At 41.3% G+C, this 26,264-nt stretch overlaps 1 protein-coding gene across 1 annotated transcript in view; it reads right to left on the bottom strand.

Annotated features, from left to right (window-relative positions):
* Positions 1 to 26,264, bottom strand: part of PIWIL2 (piwi like RNA-mediated gene silencing 2) — a 1,312,150-nt gene that overhangs the window by 122,780 nt on the left and 1,163,106 nt on the right. The window contains exon 15 of the mRNA XM_053719412.1: positions 15,200 to 15,305. Within this exon, the coding sequence (XP_053575387.1) occupies positions 15,200 to 15,305 (106 nt within the window). The remainder of the gene's footprint in view (positions 1 to 15,199; positions 15,306 to 26,264) is intronic.

Raw genomic sequence — 26,264 nt, 5'->3', positions numbered from 1 at the left:
AAAGCTGAGGCATGGTACGGACAACATTATACTGAGAGACAGATGGCTCTGAAAGGGAATTATTTTCTTTAGAAAACAACATTTTATTTAAACATGTGGAGCAAAACTGCACAGGAGGAATAATTTGAGCCTCCAAGCAATATAAACATTTGTCAAATGACAAACTTAATATACATGCAAATTCCCCCATCCCTTTTATTACTCTGGTCCCTCCTAAATAAAGTATAACCCTCTAAGTTAACTGCCCAGTCACGTGAATCATCCCACCAAGTTTCAGTTATACTGATAATCATAGTCATATTCTGCAACTAAGAGCTCCAGCTCCCCCTTTTTACCCGTCATGCTTCTTGCATTTGCTGCCATATATTTAATTTTCATGTGCTTTCTGCTGCTACGTGTTGCCCTTTCCTCCAAACTTTGTAATATGACATTTCCTTAGTGTACCCTTCTATCTTTCCTTCCTTGAGATAATGTAGCTGTGACATATTCAAACTGATCTGTTTGTTCTATTATGCTTGTATTGACCCCCCCACCCTGCTTTGCATCGTTTAAAAGATTCTCTAAGTGTGCTACCATCATCTCCCCCAAACACACCTGCACAAATGTCATTCAGGTGCAATCCATCCTTACTATACAAATTGTACCCAAGTGAAAAGTCAGTCTAGTGATGCAAACATATGGAAAGCTGTACACCGAGTGAGATTCTCACACATTTCTACTTAAAAACATAATTTATGTAAGAACTTACCTGATAAATTAATTTCTTTCATATTAGCAAGAGTCCATGAGCTAGTGACGTATGGGATATACATTCCTACCAGGAGGGGCAAAGTTTCCCAAACCTCAAAATGCCTATAAATACACCCCTCACCACACCCACAAATCAGTTTAACGAATAGCCAAGAAGTGGGGTGATAAGAAAAAAAGTGCGAAAGCATATAAATAAGGAATTGGAATAATTGTGCTTTATACAAAAAAATCATAACCACCACAAAAAAAGGGTGGGCCTCATGGACTCTTGCTAATATGAAAGAAATGAATTTATCAGGTAAGTTCTTACATAAATTATGTTTTCTTTCATGTAATTAGCAAGAGTCCATGAGCTAGTGACGTATGGGATAATAAATACCCAAGATGTGGAACTTCCACGCAAGAGTCACTAGAGAGGGAGGGATAAAATAAAGACAGCCAATTCCGCTGAAAAAATAATCCACACCCCAAAATAAAGTTTTAATCTTATAATGAAAAAAAACTGAAATTATAAGCAGAAGAATCAAACTGAAACAGCTGCCTGAAGTACTTTTCTACCAAAAACTGCTTCAGAAGAAGAAAACACATCAAAATGGTAGAATTTAGTAAAAGTATGCAAAGAAGACCAAGTGGCTGCTTTGCAAATCTGATCAACCGAAGCTTCATTCCTAAACGCCCAGAAAGTAGAAACTGACCTAGTAGAATGAGCTGTAATCTTTTGAGGCGCAGTTTTACCCGACTCGACATAAGCATGATGAATCAAAGATTTTAACCAAGATGCCAAAGAAATGGCAGAGGCCTTCTGACCTTTCCTGGAACCGGAAAAGATAACAAATAGACTAGAAGTCTTTCGGAAATCTTTAGTAGCTTCAACATAATATTTCAAAGCTCTAACTACATCTAAAGAATGCAACGATCTTTCCTTAGAATTCTTAGGATTAGGACACAATTAAGGAACCACAATTTCTCTACTAATGTTGTTAGAGTTCACAACTTTAGGTAAAAATTTAAATGAAGTCCGCAACACCGCCTTATCCTGATGAAAAATCAGAAAAGGAGATTCACAAGAAAGAGCAAATAACTCTGAAACTCTTCTAGCAGAAGAGATAGCCAAAAGGAACAGAACTTTCCAAGAAAGTAATTTAATGTCCAGAGAATGCATAGGTTCAAACGGAGGAGCTTGTAAAGCCCCCAGAACCAAATTCAAACTCCAAGGAGGAGAGATTGACTTAATGACAGGTTTTATACGAACCAAAGCCTGTACAAAACAATGAATATCAGGAAGATTAGCAATCTTTCTGTGAAACAACACAGAAAGAGCAGAAATTTGTCCTTTCAAAGAACTTGCAGACAAACCTTTATCCAGACCATCCTGAAGAAATTGTAAAATTCTAGGAATTCTAAAAGAATGCCAGGAAAATTGATGAGAAGAGCACCAAGAAATGTAAGTCTTCCAGACTCGATAATATATCTTCCTAGACACAGATTTACGAGCCTGTAACATAGTATTAATTACGGAGTAAGAGAAACCTCTATGACTGAGAATCAAGCGTTCAATCTCCATACCTTCAAATTTAATGATTTGAGATCCTGATGGAAAAAAGGACCTTGAGATAGAAGGTCTGGTCTTAACGGAAGAGTCCAAGGTTGGCAAGTAGCAAGTAGAACAATCTGAAGAAACACCTCTGGGTGAAGAGACCATTCGCCCGGATGTAACGTCTGGCGACTGAGATAATCCGCTTCCCAATTGTCTATACCTGGGATGTGAACCGCAGAAATTAGACAGGAGCTGGATTCCGCCCAAGCAAGTATCCGAGATACTTCTTTCATAGCCAGAGGACTTTGAGTCCCCCCTTGATGATTGACATATGCCACGGTTGTGACATTGTCCGTCTGAAAACAAATGAACGATTCTCTCTTCAGAAGAGGCCACGACTGAAGAGCTCTGAAAATCGCACGGAGTTCCAAAATGTTGATGGGTAATCTCACATCCTGAGATTCCCAAACCCCCTGCGCTGTCAGAGACCCCCATACAGCTCCCCAACCTGTCAGACTCGCATCTGTTGAGATCACAGTCCAGGTTGGAAGAACAAAAGAAGCCCCTTGAACTAAACAATGGTGATCTGTCCACCACGTCAGAGAGTGTCGAACAATCGGATTTAAAGATATTAACTGTGATATCTTTGTATAATCCCTGCACCACTGGTTCAGCATACAAAGCTGAAGAGGTCGCATGCGAAAACGAGCAAAGGGGATCGCGTCCGATGCAGCAGTCATAAGACCTAGAATTTCCATGCATAAGGCTACCGAAGGGAATGATTGAGACTGAAGGTTTCGATAAGCTGAAACCAATTTCAGACGTCTCTTGTCCGTCTGAGACAAAGTCATGAACACTGAATCTATTTGGAAACCTAAAAAGGTTACCCTTGTCTGAGGAATCAATGAACTCTTTGGTAAATTGATCCTCCAACCATGTTCTTGAAGAAATGACACAAGTCGATTCGTATGAAATTCTGCTAAATGTGAAGACTGAGCAAGTACCAAGATATCGTCCAAATAAGGAAATACCACAATACCCTGTTCTCTGATTACAGATAGCAGGGCACCGAGAACCTTTGAAAAAATCCTTGGAGCTGTTGCTAGGCCGAACGGCAGAGCCACAAATTGGTAATGCTTGTCTAGAAAAGAGAATCTCAGAAACTGATAGTGATCTGGATGAATCGGAATATGCAGATATGCATCCTGTAAATCTATTGTGGACATATAATGCCCTTGCTGAACAAAAGGCAGAATAGTCCTTATAGTTACCATTTTGAATGTTGGTATCCTTACATAACGATTCAATATTTTTAAATCCAGAACTGGTCTGAAGGAATTCTCCTTCTTTGGTACAATGAATAGATTGGAGTAAAACCCCAGACCCTGTTCCAGAACTGGAACTGGCACAATTACTCCAGCCAACTCTAGATCTGAAACACATTTCAGAAATGCCTGAGCCTTCACTGGATTTATTGGAATGCGAGAAAGAAAATTTTTTCTTGCAGGAGGCCTTACCTTGAAACCTATTCTGTACCCTTGTGAAACAATGTTCTGAATCCAAAGACTGTGAATCGAATTGATCCAAATTTCTGAAAAATCGTAATCTGCCCCCTACCAGCTGTGCTGGAATGAGGGCCGCACCTTCATGTGGACTTGGGAGCTGGCTTTTGCTTTCTAAAAGGCTTGGATTTATTCCAGACTGGAGATGGTTTCCAAACAGAAACTGTTCCTTTAGGGGAAGGATCAGGCTTCTGTTCCTTATTCTGACGAAAGGAACGAAAACGATTAGCAGCCCTATATTTACCTTTAGATTTTTTATCCTGAGGTAAAAAAGTTCCTTTCCCCCCAGTAACAGTTGAAATAATAGAATCCAACTGGGAACCAAACAATTTATTACCTTGAAAAGAAAGGGAAAGCAAAGTTGACTTAGAAGACATATCTGCATTCCAAGTTTTAAGCCATAAAGCTCTTCTAGCTAAAATAGCTAAAGACATATACCTGACATCAACTCTAATGATATGAAAGATGGCATCACAAATAAAGTTATTAGCATGTTGAAGAAGTTTAACAATGCTATGAGTATTATGATCTGACACTTGTTGTGCCAAAGCCTCCAACCAAAAAGTGGAAGCTGCCGCAACATCAGCCAAAGAAATAGCAGGCCTAAGAAGATTACCTGAACATAAATAAGCTTTTCTTAGAAAGGAATCAATTTTCCTATCTAAAGGATCCTTAAAGGAAGTACTATCTGCCGTAGGAATAGTAGTACGTTTAGCGAGAGTAGAGATAGCCCCATCAACTTTAGGGATTTTGTCCCAAAACTCTAATCTGTCAGATGGCACAGGATACAATTTCTTAAACCTTTTAGAAGGAGTAAATGAATTACCCAGATTATTCCATTCCCTAGAAATTACTTCAGAAATAGCATCAGGGACAGGAAAAACTTCCGGAATAACTGTAGGAGGTTTAAAAACCGAATTTAAACGCTTAGTAGATTTAGTATCAAGAGGACTAGATTCCTCCATCTCTAATGCAATTAAAACTTGTTTAAGTAAAGAACGAATAAATTCCATTTTGAATAAATATGAAGATTTATCAGTGTCAATATCTGAGACAGAATCCTCTGAACCAGAAAAATCATCATCAGAAACAGACAAATCAGAATGATGATGTTCATTTAAAAATTCATCTGAAAAATGTGAAGTTTTAAAAGACCTTTTACGTTTACTGGAAGGAGGAATAACAGACATAGCCTTCCTAATAGATTTAGAAACAAAATCTCTTATATTAACAGGAACATCCTGAGTATTAGATGTTGATGGAACAGCAACAGGTAATGGTATATTACTAATGGAAATACTATCTGCATTAGCAAGCTTATCATGACATTCATCACAAACTACAGCCGGAGGGACAGATACCACAAGTTTACAGCAGATACACTTAACTTTGGTGGAACCAGCATCAGGCAGCATTTTTCCAGAAGTAGCTTCTGATCCAGGGTCAATCTGAGACATCTTGCAATATGTAAGAGAAAAAACAACATATAAAGCAAAATCTATCAAATTCCTTAAAAGGCAGTTTCAGGAATGGGAAAAAATGCCAATGAATAAGCCTCTAGCAACCAGAAGCAAATGAAAAATGAGACTAAAATAATGTGAGAAAAAAGGTGGAGACAAAAATGACGCCCACATTTTTTGGCGCCAAAAAAGCCGCCCACATTATTGGCGCCCAAATGCTTTTGGCGCCAAGAATGACGCCACATCCGGTGACGCCGACATTAATGGCGCAAAACGTCAAAAAAATGACGAAAACACGAACAACTTCCGGCGACAAGTATGACGCCGGAAATGACAAAGAATTTTTTTTTGCGCCAAAAAACTCCGCGCCAAGAATTACGCAATAAAATGAAGCATTTTCAGCCCCCGTGAGCCTAACAGCCCACAGGGAAAAAAGTCAATTTTTAAGGTAAGAAAAAATGTCTTAATTCATATGCATTATCCCAAATAATGAAACTGACTGTCTGAAATAAGGAATATTGATCATCCTGAATCAAGGCAAATAAATGTTTAAACACATATATTTAGAACTTTATATAAAAGTGCCCAACCTTAGCTTAGAGTGTCACAAAAAATAAGGCTTACTTACCCCAGGACACTCATCTACATGTAGTAGAAAGCCAAACCAGTACTGAAACGAGACTCAGTAGAGGTAATGGTATATAAGAGTATATCGTCGATCTGAAAAGGGAGGTAAGAGATGAATCTCTACGACCGATAACAGAGAACCTATGAAATAGATCCCGTAGAAGGAGACCATTGAATTCAAATAGGCAATACTCTCTTCACATCCCTCTGACATTCACTGCACACTGAGAGGAAAACCGGGCTCCAGCCTGCTGCGAAGCGCATATCAACGTAGAATCTAGCACAAACTTACTTCACCACCTCCATGGGAGGCAAAGTTTGTAAAACTGATTTGTGGGTGTGGTGAGGGGTGTATTTATAGGCATTTTGAGGTTTGGGAAACTTTGACCCTCCTGGTAGGAATGTATATCCCATACGTCACTAGCTCATGGACTCTTGCTAATTACATGAAAGAAAGGTTTATTTTAAAAATATAAAAACATAATTTATGCTTACCTGATAAATTCCTTTCTCCTGTAGTGTAGTCAGTCCACGGGTCATCATTACTTCTGGGATATTAACTCCTCCCCAACAGGAAGTGCAAGAGGATCACCCAAGCAGAGCTGCTATATAGCTCCTCCCCTCTACGTCACCCCCAGTCATTCGACCGAGAACCAAATGTAATTCTTTCAGGAGGCTGCTGTCCAGCAGTCTCATAGGCTAAACGTATTATGCTACGAAGCCAAAAAGAGAGAGAGGTAGCAGAAGCTTTTTGACCTCTCCTCTGTCCAGAATAAACGACAAACAGGGAAGAAGTTTGGCGAAAATCTTTAGTTGCCTGTAAATAAAATTTCAGGGCACGAACTACATCCAGATTGTGTAGAAGTCGTTCCTTCTTTGAAGAAGGGTTAGGACACAATGATGGAACAACAATCTCTTGATTGATATTCCTATTAGTGACTACTTTAGGTAAGAACCCAGGTTTAGTACGCAGAACTACCTTGTCTGAATGAAAAATCAGATAAGGAGAATCACAATGTAAGGCCGATAACTCAGAGACTCTTCGAGCCGAGGAAATAGCCATTAAAAACAGAACTTTCCAAGATAACAATTTGATATCAATGGAATGAAGGGGTTCGAATGGAACACCCTGTAAAACGTTAAGAACTATATTTAAGCTCCATGGTTGAGCAACAGTTTTAAACACAGGCTTAATCCTGGCCAAAGCCTGACAAAAAGCCTGAACGTCTGGAACTTCTGACAGACGTTTGTGTAAAAGAATGGACAGAGCTGAGATCTGTCCCTTTAAGGAACTAGCAGATAAGCCCTTTTCTAAACCTTCTTGTAGAAAAGACAATATCCTAGGAATCCTAACCTTACTCCATGAGTAACTCTTGGATTCGCACCAATGTAAGTATTTACGCCATATTTTATGGTAAATCTTTCTGGTAACAGGTTTCCTAGCCTGTATTAAGGTATCAATTACTGACTCCGAAAATCCACGCTTTGATAAAATCAAGCGTTCAATTTCCAAGCAGTCAGCTTCAGAGAAATTAGATTTTGATGTTTGAAAGGACCCTGAATTAGAAGGTCCTGTCTCAGAGGCAGAGACCAAGGTGGACAGGATGACATGTCCACTAGATTTGCATACCAGGTCCTGCGTGGCCACGCAGGCGCTATTAGAATCACCGATGCTCTCTCCTGTTTGATCCTGGCAATCAATCGAGGAAGCATTGGGAAGGGTGGAAACACATAGGCCATCCCGAAGGTCCAAGGTGCTGTCAAAGCATCTACCAGGACCACTCCCGGGTCCCTGGACCTGGACCCGTGACAAGGAAGCTTGGCGTTCTGGCGAGACGCCATGAGATCTATCTCTGGTTTGCCCCAACGTCGAAGTATTTGGGCAAAGACCTCCGGATGAAGTTCCCACTCCCCCGGATGAAAAGTCTGACGACTTAGGAAATCCGCCTCCCAGTTCTCCACTCCTGGAATGTGGATCGCTGACAGGTGGCAAGAGTGAGACTCTGCCCAGCGAATTATCTTTGATACTTCCATCATCGCTAGGGAGCTTCTTGTCCCTCCTTGATGGTTGATGTAAGCTACAGTCGTGATGTTGTCCGACTGAAACCTGATGAACCCCCGAGTTGTTAACTGGGGCCAAGCCAGAAGGGCATTGAGAACTGCTCTCAATTCCAGAATGTTTATTGGAAGGAGACTCTCCTCCTGAGTCCATGATCCCTGAGCCTTCAGGGAATTCCAGACAGCGCCCCAACCTAGTAGTCTGGCGTCTGTTGTTACAATTGTCCAATCTGGCCTGCTGAATGGCATCCCCCTGGACAGATGTGGCCGAGAAAGCCACCATAGAAGAGAATTTCTGGTCTCTTGATCCAGATTCAGAGTAGGGGACAAATCTGAGTAATCCCCATTCCACTGACTTAGCATGCACAATTGCAGCGGTCTGAGATGTAGGCGTGCAAAGGGTACTATGTCCATTGCCGCTACCATTAAGCCGATTACCTCCATGCATTGAGCCACTGACGGGTGTTGAATGGAATGAAGGACACGGCAAGCATTTTGAAGCTTTGTTAACCTGTCTTCTGTCAGGTAGATCTTCATTTCTACAGAATCTATAAGAGTCCCCAAGAAGGGAACTCTTGTGAGTGGAAAGAGAGAACTCTTCTCTTCGTTCACCTTCCACCCATGCAACCTTAGAAATGCCAGTACTAACTCTGTATGAGACTTGGCAGTTTGAAAGCTTGACGCTTGTATCAGAATGTCGTTTAGGTACGGAGCCACCGAAATTCCTCGCGGTCTTAGTGCCGCCAGAAGGGCGCCCAGAACCTTTGTGAAGATTCTTGGAGCCGTAGCCAATCCGAATGGAAGAGCTACAAACTGGTAATGCCTGTCTAGGAAGGCAAACCTTAGATACCGGTAATGATCTTTGTGAATCGGTATGTGAAGGTAAGCGTCCTTTAAATCCACTGTAGTCATGTACTGACCCTTTTGGATCATGGGTAAGATTGTCCGAATAGTTTCCATTTTGAACGATGGAACTCTTAGGAATTTGTTTAGGATCTTTAAATCCAAGATTGGTCTGAAGGTTCCTTCTTTCTTCGGAACCACAAACAGATTTGAGTAAAACCCCTGTCCGTGCTCCGACCGCGGAACCGGGTGGATCACTCCCATTAGTAAAAGATCTTGTACACAGCGTAGAAACGCCTCTTTCTTTATTTGGTTTGTTGACAACCTTGAAAGATGAAATCTCCCTTTTGGGGGAGAGATTTTGAAGTCCAGAAGATATCCCTGAGATATGATGTCTAACGCCCAGGGATCCTGGACATCTCTTGCCCAAGCCTGGGCGAAGAGAGAAAGTCTGCCCCCCACTAGATCCGTTCCCGGATCGGGGGCCCTCAATTCATGCTGTCTTAGGGGCAGCAGCAGGTTTTCTGGCCTGCTTGCCCTTGTTCCAGGACTGGTTAGGTTTCCAGCCTTGTCTGTAGCGAGCAACAGCTCCTTCCTGTTTTGGTGCAGAGGAAGTTGATGCTGCTCCTGCCTTGAAGTTACGAAAGGAACGAAAATTAGACTGTCTAGCCCTAGGTTTGGCTCTGTCTTGAGGCAGGGCATGGCCTTTACCTCCTGTAATGTCAGCGATAATTTCTTTCAAACCAGGCCCGAATAAGGTCTGCCCTTTGAAAGGTATGTTAAGTAATTTAGATTTAGAAGTAACATCAGCTGACCAGGATTTTAGCCACAGTGCTCTACGTGCCTGAATGGCGAATCCGGAATTCTTAGCCGTAAGTTTAGTTAAATGTACTACGGCATCTGAAATAAATGAATTAGCTAGCTTAAGGGTTTTAAGCTTATTTGAAATCTCATCTATAGTTATTGAGTCAAGAGTCTCTTCCAGAGACTCGGACCAAAATGCGGCCGCAGCCGTGACAGACGCAATACATGCAAGGGGTTGCAATATAAAACCTTGTTGAACAAACATTTTCTTAAAGTAACCCTCTAATTTTTTATCCATTGGATCTGAAAAGGCACAGCTATCCTCCACCGGGATAGTGGTACGCTTAGCCAGAGTAGAAACCGCTCCCTCCACCTTAGGGACCATCTGCCATAAGTCCCGTGTGGTGGCGTCTATTGGAAACATTTTTCTAAATACAGGAGGGGGGGGGGAAAGGGTACACCGGGCCTATCCCACTCCTTAGTAATTATCTCTGTAAGCCTCTTAGGTATAGGAAATACGTCAGTACTCGCTGGTACCGCATAGTATCTATCCAGCCTACATAATTTCTCTGGGATTGCAACGGTGTTACAATCATTCAGAGCCGCTAATACCTCCCCTAGCAGTACACGGAGGTCTTCTAGTTTAAACTTAAAATTTTAAATGTCTGAATCCACTCTATTTGGATCAGATCCGTCACCTGCAGATTGAAGCTCTCCGTCCTCCTGTTCTGCAAATTGTGACGCAGTATCTGACATGGCCCTATTATTATCAGCGCACTCTGTTCTCACCCCAGAGTGATCTTGCTTACCTCTAAGTTCTGGTAATTTAGACAAAACTTCAGTCATAACATTAGCCATGTCCTGTAGTGTGATTTGTAATGGCCGCCCTGAAGTACTCGGCGTTACAATATCAAGCACCTCCCGAGCGGGAGATGCAGGTACTGACACGTGAGGCAAGTTAGTCGGCATAACTTCCCCCTCGTTGTTTGGTGAATGATGTTCAATTTGTACAGATTGACTTTTATTTAAAGTAGCATCAATGCAATTAGTACATAAATTTCTATTGGGCTCCACCTTGGCTTTTGCACATATAGCACAGAGATATTCCTCTGAGTCAGACATGTTTAACAAACTAGCAATTAAACTAGCAAGCTTGGAAATACTTTTCAACTCAATTTACAAGTAATATGAAAAACGTACTGTGCCTTTAAGAAGCCCAGAAAGGAACTATGACAGTTGAATAACAATGAACCGGAGAAATTATAAAAACCAAATTTTTCCCGGTAAAGGCATAAATTTAGCAAAGGATTGCCCCCATTAGCAATGGATAACTAACCCTTAATAGCAGAAAAAAATGTACAAAATATAAACGTTTTTTATCACAGTCAAAGCACAATCTCACAGGTCTGCTGTGAGTGATTACCTCCCTCAAAATAATTTTTGAAGACCCTTGAGCTCTCCGAATCATGCAGGGAGAGAAACAGACTTGTGACTGAATTTCTGATGCGTAGCAAAAGCGCCAAAATAGGCCCCTCCCCCTCACACACAACAGTGAGGGAAGTTCAGTGAACTGTCTTAAATTAAAATAAACGACAGCCAAGTGGAAAAACAGTGCCCAAAACAATTTTTCACCCAGTACCTCAGATAATTTAAACGATTTAACATGCCAGCAAAACGTTTAAAATCAAATAATATGAAATGTCATTAAAAAGCCTGCTGCTAGTCGTTCCCACTGCAAGTTAGGCTAAAAGTTATATGCATATAGTATTATCCCAGTGAAGTGCCATTCCCCAGAATACTGAAGTGTAAACATATATACATAACAGCCTGATACCAGTTGCTACTACTGCATTTAAGGCTGAACTTACATTATATCGGTATTGGCAGTATTTTCTCAGTCAATTCCATTCCTCAGAAAATAATATACTGCAACATACCTCTTTGCAGGTGAACCTGCCCGCTGTCCCCTGATCTGAAGTTTACCTCACTCCTCAGAATGGCCGAGAACAGCAAAATGAATCTTAGCTACGCCGGCTAAGATCATACAAAAACTCAGGTAGATTCTTCTTCAAATTCTACCTGAGAAGGAACAACACACTCCGGTGCTGTTTTAAAATAACAAACTTTTGATTGAAGATATAAAAACTAAGTATAATCACCACAGTCCTCTCACACATCCTATCTATTAGTTGGGTGCAAGAGAATGACTGGGTGTGACGTAGAGGGGAGGAGCTATATAGCAGCTCTGCTTGGGTGATCCTCTTGCACTTCCTGTTGGGGAGGAGTTAATATCCCAGAAGTAATGATGACCCGTGGACTGACGACACTTAACAGGAGAAATATTTATATTCACCCTTGGTTACTCCAATCCTTTTTTTCTCAAATTCTACACATAAACAGAGAAACAAAATTCAACAAGACCTCACAGAGCAAGTCTACTTAAGGCTAATTAACTAAATTATAGCATAGGCAGCACTATATGCATTACTCAAGTTATTTAAACAGCTGTATCACAAATTAAACTTTTTGCAGTATTGACCAAGGGACGTTCAAGGAAAGCTTCTTTGGAATCAGAGGAGATGTCGTCACACTAGCCTGCAGTAGCTGCAGGTACGCAGGCTTCACTAACATTTGGACGAAACATATAGCCTGCCAGCTGAAAGGATCTCCTAAGGAAACATTAAAGTTTTTTATCCACCGGAGCCTTAAAACAGGTAGTCCTTTAAAGGTATGGTAGCCCGCCTAGCGAAACTGGAGATAGAACCATCCCCATTTGGAATAGTCTAACATACTTCCAATTTTTCAAAAGGATAAAGGGAATATGCTTTTGAATTTGGCAGAGGAATCAAAGCGAATGCCTGGTTTGTTCCATTCCTTGTTAATTAGCTCAGAAGCTTCATCAAGAATGGGAAAGGTAGATGGCTTCCTTGGGGCTGCCTTAAAGAACATCAATCTTTCCCACATATTGTTTGTTAGCAGGTGGTCCACAATCTCCAAGGCAAGTTTAACTTACGCAATACAACAACATGTATGCATTCTAATTTAAAATTAAAGGGCACATTTGCTACTTTATTAGAAGGTGGTCTTGGTTTCTGAATAGTCATCCACAGCTGCTGAGAAAGATTTTGATTCAATTGTACCCCTGGAGGATATAGGATGGGATGCTACTTAGGTATGTCCCAGATGAGCGCAGAGCCTTTAAAGGGTTCCCTTCTGCACTTTGAATGCATTAGCATTTAACTGGTGGAGGCATGACAGTTATCAGTTGTGAAATAGCAGAGTGAATGTACTGCTTTAATTAGGAAGCAGGTTGATAGAACTGTACCGTGGATATCCCTGGTGGGTAACATCCATTAGTGCTCTGCTGCAAATGCAACTCTCCATGACCCTGTCTAGCAATAGACACAGACTTAGCACATAGGTTACATAGCTGAGTAAGGGGCACACAACACTGGTTAAACTGTCAGTAAGATTGCCCTTTTAAAGGGATGAGCATTATGTCCTCAGACTTTAGGACTGGCTAGTATCTAAAATTTGAGGGAATCAGGGGAACACACAAATATTGGCACAATGTAAGACTGAAGTCCATGTGAGGGAATCAGAAAAAAATTGGGTACCGTCTCTTTAAGAGAAAAAAAAATTGAAATTTAAAATATATAAATGAAAAGTTTGAGACGACAAATGGTTACGTAACAATACATTTATGTAAAGCTTGTATTATTTTGGATTCTTACCAATCCACGGCTCTGAGGAGAAACTGAAGTGTGTCAGCCAAGATGGCCACCAGATTGTAATTGAGGAGAAACAGAGTATAATGTTTTGGTGTCACAAATGTAAGTCCCTGAGGATTGTACAGAAGTTCAAAAATGTCTTAAAATGAGCACCACAGCTTCAGCTATGATCAGGATCATCTGAGAGCCTGTTGAAAATGAGGACCGGAGCTTAGGTATGTGCTAAAGCCTGCAACAATAAATTTATAGAGGCAGTGCCTAAATGTCATTGTAAATGCCCAAAAAATGCCTAAAACTGTATGTAACTATGTCCCCAGGCTATGTGAATTATGTGTACATGTTCATAGTTTTAGCCTGTGGAATATAAATGTGCATGGTACTTACCTGTCAGCACATTTGTCTACAGTGAGCCTGTAAAAGGAGCAGCACACTGTACACCAGGGTATTGGCGGGCATTCCCACATTTTACCTGAGTGGCATCTCTACACTGGAAGATTTTCATTCCCTGGCTGGACTCACTCCTCTGCCTTGTTGTAGGTACTCCGAGTAGATTAATGGGTCTCAGATCATTTAGAAAACCCTTTTCAATCAACATTTACATCAACACTTTCACTTTGACTAAAGAACCATGTGAACATTTTGAAAGATTAAAGCTGTGTGATATGGGGTGCTTGGCCACTTCCTGTAGGACTGGACTTTAATCCCACATGTGACAGGTTGTGGACCCATAAAAAGCCATACATTACAGAAGGAAGGTATAATGTCATACTATATTAAATGGATACTAAAGTCAAAATTAAACTTTCATGATTCAGATAGAGCACACAATTTAAAAGAACTTTCCAATTACAGGTGGCCCTCGGTTTACGCCGGTTCAATTTGCGCCGTTTCAGAATAACAACCTTTTTTTTCAGCCATGCGACTGCTATTGAAAAGCATTGGAAAGCAGTGCACTAATTAAAATAGCCAGTCGGTTGAGCTGTCCGCTTGTGTTGCAGCAAAGTTCTGCAACTTAGCAGACTGAAATTGATCTGTGTACACAGAGCAGACCAGACCTATCGAGCAACAAGATCTAGCAGCCACTTCCCTATTATCTTCCTGTCCAGCTGCTTGAGGTGAGGGTGCCTAACTGCCTATTAATCACTGCAGATTGAAATGCATAGAATAGGTGGAGACCCAATATTATCTAACATGCTAACAATGAGGAGAACTGTTTGCAGAAAAATGCAAGTAAAAACGTTTTTGTTCATTAAACTTAGTTTGATGATGATACAATCTATATTATTAGGTTTATAATGCTGTTTAGCATTTAAAGTCTTCATTTCAAAGCTTTAAAAATAATGTATTAGATGTTACTTATGACAATTTTGAGAGGGGCCTGGAACCTAACTCCCTCACTTCCCATTGACTTACATTATAAACTGGGTTTCAATTTACAACGGTTTCGATTTACAACCATTCCTTCTGGAACCTAACCCCGGCGTAAACTGAGGGCTACCTGTAACTTCATTATCTAAATGTGAACAATCTTTTTATATGCACACTTTCTGAGGCACCAGCTTCTACTGAGCATGAAGAATTCATAGTATATACCTAAATGCATTTTATGATTGGCACATGGTAAAGGGAGAAGGAAACCTGAACTAACTTTGGAATTTGTCAGAAAAAATGTACTTCTAATTTCAAATTCAGACTAAGTGCTTTTGCATTATCTTTTTTTTTTTATTATACATTTGGTGATTATGCAATTCTACTGTATTTAATAGTCCTTTAAAGGGTTTTATTACTTCAAGGAGTAAGCTGTTACACATAGCTGCAATCTCTTACTTCATAAAATTTCTTCAAAGCATCTCCAAGACAGATCCTCAGACTATCCATTATCTCCTGATTGGGAAGCTGAAAGACCACACGGGAGTACCACTTAGTCAGGGAACTGAAAACAAAAGAAATTGTGAGTGAAACCAAGCATGGTTTTACAAAACATAAATACTACACTGCAGTAGGTCTAAAAATGTAATAAACTGTTATTCTTTTCTTTGGCAGAAAAACACTATTTGGGTCAATATACTTTCATTGAGATAAATAAGGCAAAAATGGACAGTATTTACAGAACTTAGAAAATAGTACCATTGAAGTGACATGAAACCCATGAACATTCTTTTGTGATTCAATCAGAGCATGCCATTGTAAATTTTTTCAATTTATGTTTATTATCAAATTTGCTTCGTTCCCATAATATTCTGTGTTGAAAAGATACCTAGGTAGGCATCTGGAGCACTACTTGGCAGGAAATAGTGCTGCCATCTAGTGTCCTTGCTCATGGATAACATTCTTGCAAAACTGCTGCAATATAGTGCTCCAGAAATGAGCATACATTCCTTCTTTTCAACATCAAATGCTAAGAGTATGAAGAAAAATTGACAATCAAAATAAATTAGAAAGTTGTTTAAAATCGCATGCTCTATCTGAATAACAAAATAATTTTTTTTTGTTTCATATCCCTTTAATCCTAAATCAGGGATATAGAACCTAGATCCATGAAGAATACACCAGGAGCAAATATTCAGAAATGTATGTAGTGTTCCATAGCAAACAAGCATGCAGATCTTGCGACAATCTCAAGGAATGTATTAGTCTCACAAAGTGGTATTCTACATCCTGAATATAGAATGTACAATCTTTACAGTGCCTCTATCATGGTATAGAGGACTGTTTTCAACATGTTTCAAAACACACACACACACAAAAATAAAGCACAAAGTAGCAGCAATTCCTCAAGAAAAAGAACAATATATAGTTGTTAAAGCTGCTAGTCTTCTAAAAAATAAAATAAAAATAGGATTAAATAGCAATAGAAACATTAGAGAGTGCTTAAACAATATTGTTCAATAAAAATAGAATGTATTTGTTAAAACATGCAAGCCCAGATTACAAGTGAAACGCTAATGTGATAAAATTAGCGTGCAAATTGATATTACAAGTCTAAGGTAAAACATAAATTATGCTTACCTGATAATTTTGTTTCCATCGTGGGGAGGAGAGTCCACAGCTGCATCCAGTACTTGTGGGAATTAAGAACCTGGCCACCACGAGGAGGCAAAGACACCCCAGCCAAAGGCTTAAATACCTCCCCCACTCCCCTCATCCCCCAGTCATTCTGCCGAGGGAACAAGGAACAGTAGGAGAAATATCAGGGTATTAATGGTGCCAGAAGATTAATAATACATTTAGGTCCGCCCACCGGAGAAACAGGCGGGTGCAGTGGACTCTCCTCTCACAGAAATGAAATTATCGGGTAAACATAATTTATAATTTATGTTTTCCATCTTAATGGGTGGAGAGTCCACTGCTTCATTCATTACTTGAGTGAACAAATACCCAAGCTCTATAGGACACTGAATGAAAAAAATGGGAGGTTAAAAGGAGGCGGACCCTATACTGAGGGCACCACAGCCTGCAGAACCTTTCTTGCAAAAGCTGTTTACCCTGAAGCAAAAAGTATGTAAGGAAGACTAAGTTCTCTCTTATCCAATTCATCTTCTAGTTTTCCTCCCCTCCAATGTGTAGATACTTTTTCTATTCCCATCCAAAGGAAATTTTTAATATCAAATTTTTGTCATGTATTGCAGTATAAGGGCACCCCATGATCTTCATGTTTTTTGTTTATTTTGTTAAGATGTTCCAGAATATGTGTTTTCAAAAACCTGGTCGTTTGTCCTAAATATTGGATTTTACAATTGCATTGAAGGAGGTATATGACATTGGTGATATTGAGAGTATTAGTTCTCAGTCCATATGTAACAGATTGTTGTTTTTTACTATCTTACAATATCTGTGCATTGTTTCCTTTGTATTGTATTGCTTATTCTCCTACATGGCTAAGACCACTCTCAATGATTGGAGGACAGCAAGACAAAATAAATACAATAACACATTCAAAGATAGTCATAGAGAAATCTCTAATTGGGAAACTATTACAAATAAATTACAAAAACGTTATCTTAAAAAAACCTAAAAAATGGTGGGAAATTACCTTTCTAAGTAGATATTTAAATGAAGGTATTGTACCTAGAGGCTTGACAGTTTATAAAGTTCCATCTTTTAGAACAAATTATAATTTTTTTATGGAAAAATGGAATGCAGCACTCCATAAATGCTCAACTGAGCTTGTCAGTTTATTATATGGATCTCAAGAAATTAATTTAAAGAATATTGAAAAAGAAATTACAGCTCTTGAAACAGAACTAGATGTATTTTTATCTAATAAATCCTGCAGTGACAAGTTTGAAGAAATTAAAAATAAGGCAAAAGAACTAGATGAACAAATTGGGGATTTAAAATATAACAAGTATCTTAGAGATAAAGATGATTTTAATAATGGCACACAATATGTACACATTCAAGATACTAATGTAAACATCAATGGCCAATTAGATTTTAATCCATCTGAACAGATTAAAGGGACACCCTCTTCACATACCAGAGGGAGACATTTTTCCCATTCTAAACCTTGGGAGAAAAATAGACCAAACTCTTATTTTAGAACACATAGGGAACATCAACAACATAATAGGAATACTACAACTAATTCCAGTCACCATGAACCTATATATAATGACGACTCTACATATAATAACCATGGAAGACGAAATGGATCCATTAATAATGGACGAGGTTATCATAACACTAGAAATGATTACAACTCAGAAACAGAGGCTAACAATAAGAACTATTATAAGGACTATCATCATAGATCAAATGAAATGCATTATAATAGATCATATCAAGATTATACATGCCCTATTCCATCTGAGTCCAATCGGGACAGACACAAAGTAGGTCCTCATCATACACCAACCAATTACAATTGGATACATAAGAACAGATATTCCCCCCTCCAAATAGACAGACAACCCAATTATCCACCATATCAATCAGATAGATCCAACCAAAGAAAAGGAAATTTATGCTTACCTCATAAATGTATTTCTTTTACGATATGACGAGTCCACGGATTTCATCCTTACTTATGGGATTTCGCCTCCTGGTCAGCAGGAGGAGGCAAAGAGCTCCACAGCAAAGCTGCATAAATAGCTCCTCCCTTCCCCCCCCAACCCAGTCATTCGACTGAAGTTAGGAAGAGAAAGGAAAAGCAAAGGAGCAGAGGTGACTGAAGTTTAACAAAAATAAAAACCTGTCTTTTAGAAAAAATACGACAGAGTGGGCCGTGGGCTCGTCATATTGTAAAAGAAATAAATTTATCAGGTAAGCATAAATTTCCTTTTCTTTTACAAGATATGACGAGTCCACGGATTTCATCCTTACTTATGGGATACAATACCAAAGCTATAGGACACGGATGAAAGGGAGGGACAAGACAGGAACCTAAATGGAAGGCACCACTGCTTGAAGAACCTTTCTCCCAAAAACAGCCTCAGACGAGGCAAAAGTATCAAATTTGAAAAATTTGCAAAAAGTGTGAAGACACGACCAAGTTGCAGCCTTGCAAATCTGTTCAACAGAAGCATCATTTTTAAAAGCCCATGAGGAAGCTACAGCCCTAGTAGAATGAGCCGTAATTTGTTCTGGAGGCTGCTGTCCAGCAGTCTCATATGCAACACGGATGATACTCTTCAGCCAAAGAGAAAGAGAGGTAAGCAATAGCCTTCTGACCCTTACGCTTCCCAGCAAATACAACAAATAATGAAGATGTTTGACGAAAATCCTTAGTCGCCTGCAAGTAGAACTTCAAGGCACGGACTACGTCCAAATTATGTAACAGACGCTCCTTCTTAGAAGAAGGGTTAGGACACAAGGAAGGAACAACAATTTCATGATTAATATTTTTGTTAGAAACAACCTTAGGAAGAAAACCAGGATTGGTACTTAACACCACCTTATCAGAATGGAAAATAAGATAAGGGGAATCACATTGTGTCACATTGTAATGCCGAAAGTTCAGAAACTCTGCGAGCAGAAGAAATAGCAACCAAAAATAAAACTTTCCAAGATAATAACTTAATATCTATGGAATGCATAGGTTCAAACGGAACCCCTTGAAGAACATTAAGAACTAAATTCAAACTCCAAGGAGGAGCAATTGGTCTAAACACAGGCCGGATTCTAGTCAGGGCCTGACAAAAAGATTGAACATCTGGAACATCTGCCAGACGCTTGTGTAGCAAAATCGACAAAGCAGAAATCTATCCCTTTAAGGAACAACCCTCTCTCCAATCCTTCTTGGAGAAAAGATAAAATCCTGGGAATCCTAACCCTACTCCATGAGTAGCCCTTGGATTCGCACCAATAAAGATATTTATGCCATATCTTATGGTAAATTTTTCTAGTAACAGGCTTGCATGCCTGAATCAAGGTATCAATGACCGCATCAGAGAACCCCCGCTTAGATAAAAAAATCAAGCGTTCAATCTCCAAGCAGTCAGCTGCAGAGAAATTAAATTCGGATGATGGAAGGGAACGAGATGGTCCTGCCTCAATGGAAACCTCGACGGCGGTAGGGAGGACAAGTCCTGCGAGGCCACGCAGGAGCGATTAGAATCACTGAAGCCCTCTCCTGTTTGATCCGTGCAATCACCCGGGGAAGGAGAGCAAACGGTGGAAATACATAAGCTAGGTTGAACGACCAAGACACTGACAAGGCATTTATCAGTTCTGCCTGAGGATCCCTGGATCCATATCTTGGGAGCTTGGCATTCTGACGAGACGCCATCAGATCCAATTACACAAAGACCTCCGGATGGAGTTCCCATTCCCCCGGATGAAACGTCTGTCTGCTCAAAAAGTCCGCCTCCCAGTTGTCCACTCCTGGGATGTAGATTGCTGACAGATAACAAGAGTGAGCCTCCGCCCACCGAATTATCTTGGATACTTCTAACATCGCTAAGGAACTCCTTGTTCCTCCCTGGTGATCGATGTAAGCCACAGTCATGATGTTGTCCGACTGAAACCGGATGAATTTGGCCGAAGCCAACTGAGACCAAGCCTGAAGCGCATTGAATATTGCACTCAATTCCAGAATATTGATTGGAAGTAGAGACTCCGACCGAGTCCACACACCCTGAGCCTTCAGGGAATTCCAGACTGCACCCCAACCTAGTAGACTGGGGTCCGTTGTCACTATCACCCATGAAGGTCTGCGGAAGCAGGTCCCTTGGGACAGATGATCCAGCGACAACCACCAAAGAAGAGAGTCTCTTGTCTCCTGATCCAGATCTATCTGAGGAGAAAAATTTGCATAATCTCCATTCCACTGTCTGAGCATGTTCAGTTGTAGAGGTCTGAGATGAAAACGAGCAAACGGAATGATGTCCATTGCCGCCACCATCAATCCAATTACCTCCATGCACTGAGCCACTGATGGCCGAGGATTAGACTGAAGGGCTCGGCATGTATTCAGAATCTTTAACTTTCTGACTGGATATAGAGTCTATTAGAGTTCCCAGGAAAGGAACCCTTGTCTGTGGAATTAGTGAACTCTTTTTTAGATTCACCTTCCACCCGTGAGTCCTTAGAAAGGACAGAACCATGTCGGTATGAGACTTTGTCAGTTGATAAGACGACACCTGGATCAGAATATCGTCCAGATAAGGCGCCACTGCAATGCCCCGCGGTCTGAGAACCGCCAGCAGAGACCCTAGAACCTTTGTGAAGATCCTGGGTGCCGTGGCCAAACCGAAAGGAAGAGCCACAAACTGAAAATGTTTGTCCAGAAAGGCAAACCTTAGGAACTGGTGATGATCTTTGTGGATAGGAATATGAAGATATGCATCCTTTAAGTCCACGGTAGTCATATATTGACCCTCCTGGATTAATGGAAGAATTGTCCGAATAGTCTCCATCTTGAAGGATGGAACTCTGAGAAACTTGTTCAGACTCTTGAGATCTAAAATAGGTTGGAACGTTCCCTCTTTTTTGGGAATCACGAAAAGGTTTGAGTAAAACCCCTGTCCCTGTTTTGGAACCGGACAAATTACTCCCATAGTTGAGAGGTCTTTTACACAACGTAAGAACGCCTCTCTTTTTATCTGGTCTACAGACAATCATGAAAGAAAAAACCTTCCCCTTGGGAAGGAATTTTTGAACTCCAACTGATACCCTTGAGACACGATTTCTAGTGTCCAGGGATCCTGAACATCTCTCACCCAAGCTTGGACAAAGAGAGAAAGTCTGCCCCCTACTAGATCCGGTCCCGAATCAGAGGCCGCCCCTTCATTCTGTCTTGGTAGCAGCGGCAGGCTTCTTGGGTTGCTTACCCTTATTCCAACCCTGGTTAGGTTTCCCGGTGGCCTTGGCTTGAGAATAATTCCCTTCCTGTTTAACGGAAGAGGAAGAGGGGATTCCCTTGAAGTTTTGAAAGGAACGAAAATTACTCTGCCGTCCCCTTTGCTTAGCTGCTTTCTCCTGAGGGAGAAGATGACCCTTACCTCCCGTAATGTCAGAAATGATCTCCTTCAAGTCAGGCCCGAATAGGTTCTTACCTTTGAAAGGAATCGCCAAGAGCTTTGATTTAGAGGACACATCCGCAGACCAGGATTTTAACCATAAGGCTCTGCACGCTAAAATGGAAAATCCTGAATTCTTAGCCGCCAATTTGACGATCTGAAAGGCGGCATTTGTAATAAAGGAATTAGCCAGCTTAAGGGCCTTAATTGTATCCATTATTTCTTCTAAAGGAGTCTCAGTCTTAAGGGACTCTTCCAGAGCGTCAAACTAAAAGGCAGCCGCAGTTGTGACCGTTACAATGCAGGCCGTTGGATGAAACAGAAACCCTTGATGAATATATAGCTTTTCTACAAGACCCTCCAATTTTTTATCCATAGGGTTCTTGAAAGCACAACTGTCCTCAATAGGGATAGTCGTACGCTTAGCCAGGGTAGATATAGCTCCCTCCACCTTAGGGACCGTCTGCCAAGAATCCCGAACGGTGTCAGCTATAGGGGACATTTTCCTAAAAATAGGGGAAGGGGAGAACGAGATACCCGGTCTCTCCCATTCCCTTGTAATAATTTCCGAAATTCTCTTAGGAACCGGAAACACATCGGAATAAGAAGGGACCTCTAAGTATTTGTCTATCTTACTCAATTTCTCTGGCGGGACCACAATAGAGTCACAGTCGTCCAGAGTCACCAAAACCTCTCTCAGCAAAAGTCAGAGTCAGACAGTTCCCCCTCAGACAGGGCCTCCCTACCCCCCAATTCAGAGCCCTGAGAAGGTATATCGGAGATAGCCATTAAAGCATCAGAAGTTACAGGGACCACGTGGGCCTCTGTCCTGCTGCGTTTGCCTTGTAACACTGGCAACTTAGCTAAAACTTCTGTAAGAGTGGATGACATGACTGCAGCCATATCCTGCAGAGTAAATGACGCAGGCGCCGATGAAGAACATGGCGTCACCTGCGTGGGCGTTAAAGGCTGAGTCGCTTGGGGAGAAAAATGCGGCTTACCCTGAATCTCATCAGTCTGAGGACAGAACCAAAGGAACAGTCACCTCGCCGCAGCTCCTACCTGCTCCCACGTGCTTCGACACTGACCCTCTCGTGCGGCGCACCTAAGATTGCTTGCAAGGTTTAACAACAAGCAAACTTAGGGGCCGTGAAAGAACCGCTACCATTCGGAGCCCAACAGAGGAGTTACTGCGCAGAAAGAGCGCAAACATCAAGCCCCTCCCTCGAGGGCGTAAACGTAACCCAGCAGTTCCGTTGCGTAATCTACCACAGTGAACCGCCATTTACTGGAGTTTACACAAAAACTTTTCCAAACACCTCACAATCCCCAGCGTCAGCCATCTCCTATGTCTTCACAACATTAAACAGAGATTTGCACAATATAATGTAAAAAACATTGTATGATATTGTATAACACCATCATTTCCCCAGCGCTTCTAGCATATCTTATCCAAGTACTAGAATGTCTGTAGGAGCTAAAAAAAAAGTCGGTTCTCGGTCTGATAAACCTTAATGAGAATCTGCATATAGACAAAGGGCAGCCTTTTAGCCAGATAAACCCCAGATAGAGAAAAAAAGGTAGAGTACAGTCAGATCTGAAATAAGCTGCAGAGCCCCAGAATAAGAGACTGCACTTACCTCTATGCTGAGGAACAGCATGATAACTCACAGTGTCAAAAGGCCCACTCTTCCCCATGAGGTCCTGTGAAGATATAAGGGTCTTAGTTAAGTTTCTCTAAGACCATCACTTCCGAGCAGCTCCATAATGGGAGGCACAGCGATGTTAAAAACCCCACCAGTTCCCATAGCCAAAAAGGCTATAACTGCAGAGTCTGCTCTATAATAAAATAGTACACTTTGGCACCATTGAAAATAAAAAACTCTTGATTGAAGAATCTAAACTAACACCTCACTTTATAAAATATAATCTGTCTTAAAATGACAGGGAGGGCCGTGGACTCGTCCTATCGTAGAAGAAATCAATTTATTAGGTAAGCATAAATTTCCTTTTCTTCTACAAGATACGATGAGTCAACGGATTTCATCCTTACTTGTGGGATACAATACCAAAGCTACAGGATACGGATGAAAGGGAGGGGCAAGACAGAGACCTAAACAGAAGGCACCACTGTGTGAAGAACTTTTCTCCCAAAAACAGCCTCAGAAGAAGCAAAAGTATCAAATTTGTAAAATTGGGAAAAAGTATGAAGGGACGACAAACCAAGTCGCAGCCTTACAAATCTGTTCAACAGAAGCATAGTTTTTAAAGGCCCATGTGGAAGCCACAGCCCTAGTAGAATGAGCCGTAATTCTTTCAGGAGGCTGCTGTCCAGCAGTCTCATATGCAAGGTGGATGATACTCCTCAGCCAAAAAGAAAGAGAGGTAGCCTACGCTTTCCAGAATAAACAATGAATAATGAAGATGATTGACGGAAATCCTTAGTCGTCTGTAAGTAAAACTTCAAGGCACGGACCACGTCCAGGTTATGTAACAGTCGCTCCTTCTTAGAAGAAGGATTAGGACACAAGGAAGGAACAACAATTTCCTGATTTGAAACAACCTTAGGAAGAAATCCAGGTTTGGTACGTAAGACCACCTTATCAGAATTAAATATGAGATAAGGCGAATCACATTGTAACGCTGAAAGCTGAGAAACTCTTCGAGCAGAAGAAATAGCAACTAAAAACAGAACTTTCCAAGATAACAATTTAATATCTATGGAATGCATGGGTTCAAACGGAACCCCTTGAAGAACTAAATTCAAACTCCAGGGAGGAGTAATTGGTCTAAATACAGGCTTAATTCTAGTCAGAGCCTGACAAAAAGACTGAACATCTGGCACATCTGCCAAACGCTTGTGAAGCAAAATTGACAAAGCAGAAACCTGTCCGTTTAAGGAACTTGCTGATAACCCTTTCTCCAATACTTCTGGGAGAAAAGTCAGAATCCTGGGAATCCTAACTTTACTCCATGAGTAACCCTTGGATTCGCACCAATAAAGATATTTACGCCATATCTTATGATAGATTTTTCTAGTGACAGGCTTTCGATCCTGTATCAAAGTATCGATGACCGAATCAGAGAATCCTCGCTTAGATAAAATCAAGCGTTCAATCTCCAAGCAGTCAGCTGCAGAGAATGTAGATTTGGATGCAGGAAAGGACCTTGAATGAGCAGGTCCTGTCTCAAAGGAAGTTTCCACGGTGGCAGAGAGGACATGTCCACCAGATCTGCATACCAAGTCCTGCGTGGCTACGCAGGCGCTATCAGGATTACTGAAGCTCTCTCCTAAATGATTCGAGCAATCACGCGTGGAAGGAGAGGGAATGGTGGAAACACATAAGCTAGGCTGAATGACCAAGGCACTGCCAAGGCATCTATCAGTTCGGCCTGAAGATCACTCGACCTGGATCCGTAACGTGGAAGCTTGGCATTCTGAGATGCCATCAGGTCTAATTCCGGTCTGCCCCATTGGAGAATCAATGAGGCAAACACCTCCGGGTGGAGTTCCCACCCCCCCGGATGAAAAGACTGACGACTTAGAAAATCCACTTCCCAGTTCTCTACTCCTGGGATGTAGATCTCTGATAGATAGGAAGAGTGGGCCTCCGCCCATCGAATTATCTTTGATACTTCTATCATCTCTAAGGAACTCCTTGTTTCCCCCTGATGATTGATAAACGCCACCGTCGTGATATTGTCCGACTGGAATCTGATGAATCTGGCTGAAGCCAACTGAGGACACGCCTGAAGCGCATTGAATATCGCTCTCAGTTCCAGAATATTGATTGTAAGTAGAGACTCCACCTGAGTCCAAACACCCTGAGCCTTCAGGGAATTCCAGACTCCAGCCCAGCCCAGTAGGCTGGCATCCGTTGTCACTATCACCCACGAGGGTCTGCAGAAACAAGTCCCCTGGGACAGATGATCTGGCGACAACCACCAAAGAAGAGAGTCTCTGGTCTCTTGATCCAGATTTATCTGAGGAGATAAATGTGCATAATCCCCATTCCACTGTCTGAGCATGCACAGCTGCAGTGGTCTGAGATGAAAGCGAGCAAATGGAATGATGTCCATTGCCGCTACCATTAATCCAATGACCTCCATACACTGAGCCACTAATGGCCGAGGAATGGACTGAAGTGCACGGCAAGTATTTAGAATATTTGATTTTCTGACCTCCGTCAGAAATATTTTCATGTCTACCGAGTCTATTAGAGTTCCCACGAAGGGGGAGTTCACTAGTTCCTTGTCCTTCCAGCCGTGAGTTCTCAGAAAAGACAACACTGTGTCCGTGTGAGTTTTGTCAATTGATAAGTTGACGCCTGAATCAAGATATCGCCCAGATAAGGCGCCACTGCTATGCCCCGCGGTCTGAGAACCGCCAGAAGGGACCCTAGAACCTTTGTGAAACTCCTGGGTGCTGT

This window comes from Bombina bombina, chromosome 6, assembly GCF_027579735.1.
Source record: "Bombina bombina isolate aBomBom1 chromosome 6, aBomBom1.pri, whole genome shotgun sequence".
Lineage (NCBI taxonomy): Eukaryota > Metazoa > Chordata > Amphibia > Anura > Bombinatoridae > Bombina > Bombina bombina.
This window is presented reverse-complemented; position numbering and strand designations above follow the sequence as displayed.